This window comes from Amphiprion ocellaris, chromosome 16 (genome assembly GCF_022539595.1).
Source record: "Amphiprion ocellaris isolate individual 3 ecotype Okinawa chromosome 16, ASM2253959v1, whole genome shotgun sequence".
NCBI lineage: Eukaryota > Metazoa > Chordata > Actinopteri > Pomacentridae > Amphiprion > Amphiprion ocellaris.
Window position 1 is genome coordinate 7,317,739 of NC_072781.1, and position 11,684 is coordinate 7,329,422.

Sequence of the window (11,684 nt, forward strand, 5' to 3'; positions counted from 1 at the left end):
AAACTAAGTTAACCGTGTTCTGACTAACTTTATTTTAAACAAACAGACATGAGAGCAGTACTGAACTTCTAACTCTTGGCAAGAAAGCGAGCGTAGAGTAAGTAAATTCCACACTTTGGCAAGCAAGATGCACTAAATGTTGGACTGATCCATGAAATTAACAGCCATTACAACTTATTAGGATGGGCACTATATCAATAACATTTATATTTCCAAATGCAGCAATTTATACTTATCTACACATCACACACAGTCACATGTGTTGTATTTGAAATAAGCTTCTGAAGAAAGCCAAGAATTAGAGGAAAAGAAGGACAAGAAGAGCGGTGCTCAAGTGCTCAGATTCACTGAAGATCCGAGTGTCTTTGGTGTTTTATTACTTCTACCTCAGGTGCTGGAGGTTCAAAATTCTCTTACACATTAAATCTGAACATTAAAAGATGCTAAAACATTTTGATATTTCAGGTCAAAAATGGGAGAAGCTCCACAAACACCTTACTCGAGCTTTTTACATACATCTAATTACTGATTCCGTGTGAAAACACCACTGACCTAAATATGGCAACGGATGCTGCACCTACATTGTGCCCTCAGAAATAAAGAGCCTTTAACAAAGAGAATTGTGAATGAGGTCGCTTTCAAACACAGTGCAGCTCGTGACTATCTTAACTGAGCCGTTCCTCGAAGTAAAAGTGACATCCAACTACTCCCGCGGCATAAATTAGGCAGTGATACCTGTGAGGTTGTCCTGGCATTTATTTAATTAGCAGCAAGTCGGAGACACTCGAAGGAATAGTCAAACACCAACATAATCTTGAGGACTGTCTACTATATTACAGGTTGTTACAGCAAGCCTCGTCACAGTGTGAAATTCAGGACTACAGATTGGGTTTCTTTTCACAAATGACACTCTTCCTCTCAGCACATCAAAGACAGCATTTTACAATTCCTCCTGTTAAAAGGCTCCTGATGAATCCTCTCTAAATAGCAAAAAAAGAGAAAAAAAAAGCCCTGCTGCTGACACAGTTCTTCAGTATGATGTTTCCAGACTGATAAAAGACATTCAAAAGGAGTAATAGCATTGTTTAAAAAGGGAGTCAAGCTGCAGCTCTCAGAAGTGCTACTTTGCTGCATATGAAATGTTGTTTGATGCTATAAGCAACTTCAAAGCAAAAGACTTTCAACTGAAAAGAAATCTCCCCGTGAACACATGTACAGCCTTCCCTTCTATGTAGAGACTAAATGTACAAATGTGTTTTTCATCTTCGCGTTTCATCTTGAGAGGTATAACAAACTGGCCAGCTTATACTACATTGCTTCACGTTGTCCAGCAATAACATGGAAATTGCAGGATACTCAACAAAAACACCGGCCAAAAATGCAATTTCCAGGCACTCGTGCCGTTCAAAGGCAAACTTGGAGACGCCGTCTTCAAAAATATTTTATATCTTTTAGGCGCTTTATCTGGAAATGATGTTAGAGGGTCAGAATAATAAAGTCAAGTTTCAGGCTCCCCCCATATCTGTGGTAGAAATCTACTTCATAGCTTCTAGGTATTTTTTTAAGCTTCAGCTCCATTTTCTATTAATGCACTGCACTGTGGGGGAATAATGTGCATCAACAGTAAAATCAGGTGGATTTAGCATATATGCTGTCTGCTTTGAATATATTTGATAATTAAAAAGCAGTGAGTAGCATAGATTTGGGTCATGGCATTCTTGTTAACCATGTTCACCTTCTGACTTGAGTGTTCTAGTATTCTAATTAGCACAAAATTCAAAATACAAGATGTAGGCAGGTTCACCAAAGTCACTAGCACACATCATCTGGGAACCATGCACAGACTTTGATTTCAAAGGTATCTTGTAGATGATGTAGATAAAGTCCACAGGTTAATGGAGAACTTTGGCCTAAGCACCATCTTCATGGCAACCAATGACAAGCCAGTTTGATGGTAGTATAAATGGAAAAGGCATAGGATCAACAAGGGACCATGATTGTTTGTGCAACGTTTTACGGCAATCCTGAAACCTACTGCTGTTGAGATATTTGATTCAGGACCAAAGTGGTAAGCAACTAACAAACCAACAACCAATACTCTTAAGATAAGAAGTTATTTTCCAAGCAATTTTGTTGTTTTTAATCGGAGACTAAATCATTTCATGCCTGCAGCTTCCATTTCACCACTAGTTACTTCTACTTACCTAAAATTCTAACTGTACTTAAAGCAAAAGTACACTCTATGAAGTAATTTAGTAGACCAGCTGCCTGAACTTCACTCAATGCATGGTTGCAATATAAAAAATCAAACTCATTGATTTATATTAACCCTTTACGTTGCAAACACCGTTTTGGTGGTTTTAACATAATGCTAATAATTACAACATAATGCTACGTATATTTAGAATTTCTGCATTAATCTATATAAAAGAAAATTGAAGTTGTAGTAAATGAAATAAACTGGCTTAGTAACTTACTTTTTCTCCACTTTCAGTTCAGGATTTCCTGAAAAAGTCCTGAAAAACGTGTGTTTATGCCACCAATTGTTTGGTAATTGGTAATTTAAAATACCACTGATTGTAAAGGAAAGACTAATTGCCTTAACTCAGTAAGGTCGGCTGGCTGAACATAATTTCATTAGAAGTTGTCGTAACTCAAAAAGATTGATGCAAACATTTGTTTTTAGAGCACAGGCCGCATTTCTTTTTACCCTCATTGCACCAAAAAATCCATAATACCTATTCAGCATTTTGTATTTCAAGTGGTTAGAGAGCAAACTAAACTTCTGCACATCCTCCTGGCTCCATTTTCAGGTTTTAGAAAATGTAGCTCATGACAGGAGATTTCTGCAATTCACAGGGCTTGTCACCATTCAGATTTCGCATTTCATCAATAGCAAAAAGATCTGCAACTCAAGCTTAACATAGCCAGGCTTCCTTTTAGTAAGCTGGCTTAACAAAACCTCAAACCCCAAGCAAAGATAAAAGGTATCTTGACTGCAGATATCAACTTTCTTTATTAACCCTGGTTTTCTTCATCAGTCTCTGTGCGCACTAACATAAAAGGGTGCGTTTGACATTTAATTTGACACAAAATGGATCAACCATGTGTGGTCTACTTCAATCAAGAGGAACATGTTATAATGGAGATCAATGACGAATGTGAAAATAAATGATTGTAAAATGAGTTGTGAATGCAAATGATGCATGAAGGGAACGCTGGTAGAAAATTGTTAATTAGGCATGTTAATGTATTTATTTTACCACTCAGTGCACTTCATGTCTATTGCTTATTATTTCGCCGAGGAACGCGGTGCAGTTATGTGACGATACGCTTACATTTGTCTGTCTGTCTGTTAGCAACATTACTCAAAAACAGACTAATGGATTTGGATGAAATTTTCAGGGAAGTTCGGAAATGACACAAGGACCAAGCGATTAGATTTTGGCAGTGATGCAGCTTATAGTTTGGATCCACAGATTTGTTAAAGATTTCTGTATCTTTCTAAGATAGCAGCACGGTGTCACTGTAACTATGACAACAAATGAAAACCGCGGCAGCTGCGTGCTGACGATCACGATTGCAATCCTACTACAAATCGACCGCTGCGGACTTATCCATTGGAAAGGATACAAGGAACAATTAATTAAATTGTGGAGGTGTTTCCGAGGCCCATCAACTCGCCGCCCACCACATCGTTAGGTCACGCGATTCGGTATCCGTACATAACGTACACACGCATAACACACGCCTGTGCTGAGCTCAAGGTCATTTTTTATAAAAGATTTAATCCATCGGAAATGATGCAACGACTGAGCAGCCTTGGTGGAGTACTGTGCTCTGAGTGCTTTTCTTGTTTTACCATGACAGCTGCACATTACTGTTTTAAGTTTTGAACCCTATACATTTAAACGAAATACTCAAGCGCATCTAGGTTTGACACTGTCCCATAATAAAGGATATATAAAAATCACTTACAAACATTTGGCCCAAATCAAATTTAAATGAATGTACCCGACTGAAAATTGTCTGTGATTAATACTAGTAGTATAATCTGTTTTCTAATCTGTGTTCTATTAGCTGCAGTGCCAGCAGTGTAAAACAGGCCTGGCAGCAAATCATGAACCAGGATTAAACCATTTAGGCATTTTCTGCATCACCAACTGAATGCATTATCGGTTCCCATGCCAACAGAGGACATGGAGTCTGCACTACTCTAACTGCACGGCTTCATTCAGTCGATTTTCTAACATGCAGGTCAACAGATTTGTAGAGAAAATGTACAGAATATCATCAGGACTAGAATTGGTGAAATGGTGGTACTTCTTAGATTTAAATTACGTTAGAGAACCTCCACCAGAGCAGGTTAGCAGTGCAGCATAAGTTACCATGGTGATCTAGCCAGGTTACAAGAGGATTGCTTTCATGACATTGAAAATTCTGGCTTTAGGCTGAATATGCTAACCCATTAATCTCGCTTCGTAGTGCTCCCCTCAGGATGTGGTGGGAAAGGTTAGATAGAGGACTTTCGCTCGAGAGGTCAGGGTTTAAATTCTGGGTGAAACCACAAATGAATGCTGACTTTTACCTCAACTACCTTTGCACATTTTGTGCTTTATGCTTGTTTGTTCCTCCTTTTCCAGATTTCTGCCTACAGAAGTTGTCTAAAGCAGAATCGGATAGGGGGAGAGAGGAAAAACAAGGGTGCTTAATATTTGACATTATGAGCCTCTTATGCACAGCGGGAGAGCCAGTACTGAGACTCAGAGAAAAAGAGACAGAACCACACAGAAAAACAGACAATCCCACAGCCTTTCGCAGGGGTTGAGTTCGAGTGCTCCTTCATTGCCTCATTTCAGCACTTCCCTCCTCCTATCGGTTCCCACATCACTCACTTTCCCGGTGATGACACACTGGAGTAATTAGTGGTGAGTTGAGAAGGTGTTAATCCTGGATGTGGGACCTCCCTGGTCCATTCCAAACAGAACACCCCATTATTGGCCTGATGGAGCAATCATCGGCTCACGGTGAAATAATGGTAATACGAGACTTCCCAGGGCGAGTTAGTGAGCTTTACTTCTGTGTCTTGTTCCCGTCCTGGGGGAGCAACAGTGGAAAAGCCAATTCCTGTCTTGTCTCGTGCAGATTTGGGCATTATGTCTCAGCGTTATGGGGATTTGAGCTCGGAGGATTTGGGGATTAACAGGAACTTATCGCACATGTCGGGTCACCTAACAGCCATTCGTGAGGGGATTCAACGAAGTATGGATTTTCAGTCATGCTAGCTTCATGGTTCTATAGATGCCAATGTCATGAGCTGGTCAGTCGGGCAGCTGCTCAGTCAACCAATTTGGTCCTATTTCAACGACTATTGGACTGACTGTAATGGAATTTTCTGCATATGTTTATCATACCCTGAGGATAATTCCCACCGATTTTGGTTTTCCTGTTGCACTGTGTTAGCATGCTTAACGTAGCATGTGACTAAAGCACTGCTTAACAGAGCTACCAACATGGCTTGTTTTTATTTATGTCATTTTATTCCTCAAACAGATGCAACCATGCACAGCAAAACCTTTTGTGCTCTCCACTGAAGAAAATTCAGGTATCTCCACCTCCTCAACACAAATAAGGATCAAGAGGCCCCAAATGCTGCAGGGAATCCACAACCAACCTCTGCCTCACCGGTCTTTCTTTGCAAAAGGTGTGCACTTCTTATATTTTCTCAAAACAGCCTCCATCAAAACAACATAAAGGCCAATGGTTGAAGAGCGTGGCTGGATCCAATCAACAACATCTCAAGGTAAATACACTGACACAGAGGCGTGGTGACCTTTCTGTTGTGAAATTATTGATGTAGGGTGACCTGGAGGTCCAGCCTGCTGTGCGACTGCGTGAGTCCTAAACTCAAATCATGTAGTTCCATCAGTCCACTTTCTTCTGCTGTCCTCGCTCTCGTCTAAGCGAAACCTAATATTTCTTGAGGAAGGTGGTCTGTGAAAGGTAAAGAAACAAACAAGCTCCAAAGAATTCATATGTTCACCGTGGTTTTTTTTTTGCAAGCCAAAACACTCCCTTTTTCTTCTGCTGCACATCCAGTCACTCATTCATTTTAAATGTGAGAACTTTGCTCTGCATTCTAGCATAAATAACAGCGTGCTGTTCAAAGATAAGTTGTGACAGGAGTGACTCCATGTTCCCTTCCTACTCTATCTATTCATTATTCCTTTCAGCCTCTCTTTGCTCTGCTATAAAGTCATATTTTTTCTTCATTGCAAAAGAAATTGTCCCACAAAAATATCTGAGCTTCAGAGACAGTATGACATTCAATCACGGTGGTAAAGGTAAGCGACTGCCTTCACACCTGTCTGTTTTTTTTTTTTGGTTCCCTGAAATCTGATGCAAATTAGGAGGAAAGTGCACCCACCATCCAACACATGACTGACTGCTGTCTGTCAACGCTCTGTAGGTGGCGGTCTGCTGCTTTGTTATTGTCACCCAGATTTCTCATAGTTTCACAATCCACCTCTCACATACTTTCTCTCTTTCCTCCTCCCCTATATCTTCCCTTCCTCGCTAATGACATCTGGAACTGCTCAGAGCATTATTCCATGTGTAGCTCCTCAGATTCCGAGTTGTTCATGCTGCTGCTTTGTATGTCGTGCCGCGGTATGTTGCCATCTCATAACATTAGCTTATCTATTATATCTGTAACCCTGTCACCCCGAGGCATAGCGGGAGGAAGCTAAATCACACTGATGGCTATAATGACTAGTGATGCTTAACAGAGGGAGACGTTTCTAACGGTGTCTGTCCTTCCCTCGTGGCCAACAAATCAATGCCAGCTTGTCCTCAAAATGTCAAGCGACAGCCACCCCAAGGGTTTGAAAGACAGACCAGGGTGAGGTTATTTCCTAAATGGCTTTAGCAGAAAGGGGTTGTTTTAACTCGTACGGCGGCCATACGTCAGCATTCCACGACAGACTGCAGAGCGGGTTTGAGTTACTTCCCAGGAAACTGTGCTGAAAGGTGGGTGATGCTTCTCAGAGAGCAACGGGAGCGTGCATGAATTTCCATGTATTTCAGGGCACTCGGGGCAGGTTTTGTTCTCCTCTCCACCAGTTTGTTTAGACAACACAGACATTCTAATCTTTCTAATTAATTCTGTCTGACACTTCAATCTGACCAGATGATATCCTCAAATCTAATCCAGGTCATTTGGTTCCATCTAATTATTTATTGACTTCCCTCCAACCAGAAAACAAGAAGAAGAAAAAAAATAAATCAGACCATTAGGAAAAGCAGTTTGATCTGCAGAAGCAAAACAAAGAGAGTCAGATAGAGTTAGTGAGCCACAGACAGAGTGATTCATCAAAGATTTGTAAACATAGTCTGCTTGATTCTTGCCCTTATGGGGCTTCTTTCATTTTTGCTGGAGAACTTCAGAAGGCAGCTAAGCTCTGAAAGGCAATAGCACTTCACATGAGAACACACAACTGGTTTTCAAATGTACTCAATAGTCCAGTCACTAATATAAACAACTTACTTGAAGGCTAATGAGTGGCTGGATGGAGCAACTACTAATCATCTGACTTTTGACTTAACCATTTGTCAAAAATTTTGTTTATAAAGTGGTAACTCTAGTGCTTTAAACAAGAAATAAGTTAGTTTTCTTAAAATCAGTGAAGGAGCAATCAGTCAGCTTTTTTTTTACTGCTATTGTTCTTCTGGTGTTAAAATAACAGGTGTGAAGGAAAAAACAAAGCTTTTCTTTCAGGTTCTAGGTATGAAAGATGAACAATGTGACGGAGTAAATTAATGCAGATTTGAATGCTACAATAGCATAAAACCTCTTAATCACCTTGTTTTCCTCTGTGGTACTTAACAATTGATTGTATCCTTTCAGGCAGGATTGTTTTTTTTTTTTTTCATTCTACAATGATGCTTTTTATCCAGCACTTCACTTGCACAGTAGTTCTTTTAACAATACACAGCCGTACATTATTACTGACTTCAATGCCAGAATATACTCAGCAGGACACTTTCAAAATCCCTCCACAGAAAGTCCTTATTATGTGATGCATCAGTTACTTCAGTAACTGCTAACACAACAGTTTTTGAACTCTGTCCAGGTAGCTGATTGCAGCTGAGTGCTGGCACACTCAGAAATGTTCTGGCACTGCAAGACCAAATGTCAGTCAGCTCGGGTTCACATATGTTTGCCTGAATTGGCAGTAGATGTAGCAGTGGCAGTGTGTTGGAGGGTACATAGTTGGGCTAAGAATCTGTTTCATTTAGCTGCACTCAGGCTAGCTTTGGGTAAGTGTCAACTCATGGCAATGGCCCAAGTTTGGCTGGTTCTGGCAGGTCACTCACAAATCTGGCTTAAGTTAAGTAACTAGTTGAATCGGATTTAGGGCACAGTTAACCCAAACCATTTTGGCTAAATGGATATTTATGGAATTAAAATTCTGTTCAGCTAAAGACATTTTTCTCCATTACTTCTACTTTAATGTATTACTCCTTCAAATTAACTCTGTGAACCCCAGTTTATGAGCATTTTTTGCTCCCGTCATATTTCTATTCACTGTGGGCTTATCTCTTACTGCAACATAAAACCTTGCACATCTATGGAAGCAGTGCAACTATGGCTAGATGGTGAGAGAATTCAAAAATGGGTTGTTTTTGGTAATCTTTTCAATCAGATGTGTAGAATAAAGTGATTTTGATGAAATGTCACAATTTAAAGCTGAGATTTGGTGAATTATAACGGATGCACCCACACGTCACAGTTCAGGGTCTGTAGGAAAGCAGAAAATTTCACAATTCTTCCTGTTTTTACAGTGTCTGGCTCAGAAAAATTGGGTAATTATGCAAATTTCTAAGAAGAAAACATGTCTTTCAAGCCTGCCGACAGGATTAAAACAACAAAGTGCATGATTTGAAACTCATTTTCAGAATGACACATATACAATAAAGGTTTTAGAACACAATGACCCCATCTTCAGGGTAAGATCTTTTGACAGTGGCTTCCAAAACATATCATTGAATCTGTTTTCTGATCTAGCATGGCTATGGTTACAGTTTAGTCAGATGAAGGTACAAAAACACCTTGGTTAGAAATAGAACAACTCACTGGTTAACATTGGGGAGCAATGATTAGAAGAATTATACGTGACTGTCAGTAGGAAGCACACTGAAATATCTATTGAAGTCCAGCACTTTAACCCATCAAATCATCTTTACATCCTTCCTCTGTGGACTTTGTAGCTCGATTCTAACATCTCACTCTGTCCTCGTGCTACTAATCCAAACATAATTCCTGCAATCAATAGAGGGATTTGTGACCAAGCGGAAATACATGTTGTGGGGCTTTTTGGAAAAAACACGAATGCTGTCAAGAAGTTAGGATCTCCATCTATTGTGATACATTTGCTTGGGTCTTTTCCATGTTATACCAATCCAGCTGTGCAGCATATGTCACATTTAGTGTCCAAACTAAGTGCACTTCAACTGAATCTGCAAAAAAAAAAAAAAAAAATCTCCATTTCTGAATAAATAAACTAAGGAGGAGAGTCTTCCTGAAAGTAAACTCTTCCTCACGTCAAAGTCCACGCACACCAACTTACAAAGTGCAGCATGATAAGGACATTGAAGCAAGGTAAGGGGGAGGCCATGACAAACATTTCAGACAGAGGCTGGAGTCAATACTGGGCTGACATCAAAGAGGCTGCCCTATTTCAACACTCACTCTTACCCCTTACAACTATTTTTACCTCCAGCATCTATATACGAGCAAACCCGTGTGAGTGAGAGCTTTAATGACCCCACGTTGAGCTGATGTGAGCGGTAAACATCTCCCGAGCTGCATCCGTCTACTTCTCTGCAAGCTTGGGTAATTTTCGGGGAAGCTTTGCTATAATTTGTGCAGTGCTATTAATGATGCACCTCCAGGCTTCGTGTTTGTTAGCACAGAGTCAATAAACAGTATGTGCAATTTTTAGGGAAGAGCTGTGGGCATGCACTGCATTTGACTTTTGATGGATGAAATGTCTTAAATTATTAAGATAGTCTCAAACTTCTGTTTTTTTGAAAATATGGACATTTTTATTTCCTTGTTAACATTGTGCATCTATAGTACCTTCTCCAACTGTGCAGGGCTTTTTTTCTAATGTGTTTTACTGACCTAAATGAAGAGATTAATTATTAAGAGCTGTTTTTTTTTTAACCTTAATTATGTTGGACTCACCCCAGAAATTAGCCTGGCAGTTTAACAGTAATGGCTCCTGTGCTTTACCAGGTTATGGTATTTATAGTACTTCTGTTTTCTGTCTTTATCTTGCTTCTGCCACACAAACACATTCATATTGTGACACGTGCGCTGCCCAAAAAACACACAATACCCTGTTATCTCTGGCTTATTCACCCAGTAGATTAAATTTAGCAGCTGAACACACACACAAAAAAACAGCATTCCTGTTTTGGTTTATGTTTACAACCCACAGCTGAAGCTGCATCCTCCTGGATGTTAAACTCATCTGTTCATCCGACAGCAGCCTGACTTCCTTTTATTGTTCCATCTGAGCACAAAAGATGGATCTAAATAAACAGCTGCCTGCCCCAAGTGTGAACTGCACAGCATGAGAATGAGGCAGAGCTTTAAGACAAGAGAAATGTGTGTTTGTGTGTGAATCCCTACTATAAACCCAGAGCTTCTATCCTCCAGTGACATAGAGAATGAATGAAATCCAGTCTTCAAGACCCAAAAATCTAATTCAGATTTGTGCTCAGCATCTCCAGCACAACACGAAAATCACTCAACTGACTTGACTGACAGAAATGTAAGCAGTTGCATTGTCTACTTACCCTCCTGCTTGTTGTAAACCGTGTTGTCAGCATTTTCTGCAGCCGTGGACAGGCACCAGACTCGGAAGGCGAAGATCAGAAAGGCAAAGTTCCTCCGCCGCCTCCAGCTCCTCATCGTGCCCGGTATCGGTGAGGGGAAACCGGGTAGTGGGAGTTAAAGCGCTCCGGTCGTGCTGCGTTACCTCCAGATACTTGACACAGGTGACAGGATGGAGATGCGGGTCAAAGCAGTTCACATAGGTGGAAAAACACAAACAGACTCCACCACCCAGACTCCAACGAGATGCGGCAGGCTGTCACTCCGAGAGAGAGGCTGTCAGAAAGTTTTCCTTACAAACACATGGCAGAAAACTAGTCTGGCGATGCAGAGACACGGGGTGGTGGAATATTTCTGTGAGGGTGTCGCTCATGTGAGGTTTAGTTAGGGAGCCACAGAGCAGACAGAATGAGAGGATGTTGTTGAGTGTAGTGAAGCGGACTCACCATCTCCACTCGTACCGGAGCAGCCACACCGTGCCATGTGCGTTCACATTCCGCTGGGTCCTAAAGCCGGTTAGGCCTGACGACCGTTACCCTGCTAATAGGCTAAACAGGGGAAAGATGGCCCCATATAACTATTTATTCTGCTTTAAAATATAAACATATGTTGAATATGAATGCGATATGTACAAAATAAAACTACAAAAACGTGTTATTTATACATAGCATTAACTATATTCGCAAATTGTGATGCTGCTCGGACTTTAGCAGCAGCATGAATGCTAAACACCACACAGAAATTTGTTTTTCTTTTTAACAGTTTTATTATTGCTAATTAA

General features: G+C 40.5%; 1 protein-coding gene across 3 annotated transcripts in view; it reads right to left on the reverse strand.

Moving 5' to 3' along the window:
* adam12b (ADAM metallopeptidase domain 12b) overlaps window positions 1-11,483 on the reverse strand; it is a 96,412-nt gene extending 84,929 nt beyond the window's left edge. For 2 of the 3 annotated variants that reach the window (XM_055018863.1, XM_055018861.1), the window contains exon 1: window positions 10,867-11,339. In XM_055018863.1, the coding sequence (XP_054874838.1) occupies window positions 10,867-10,981 (115 nt within the window). In that variant the 5' untranslated portion in view covers window positions 10,982-11,339. The other variant, XM_055018862.1, reaches the window with a different exon arrangement.
* Between the last annotated feature and the right edge of the window lie 201 nt (window positions 11,484-11,684).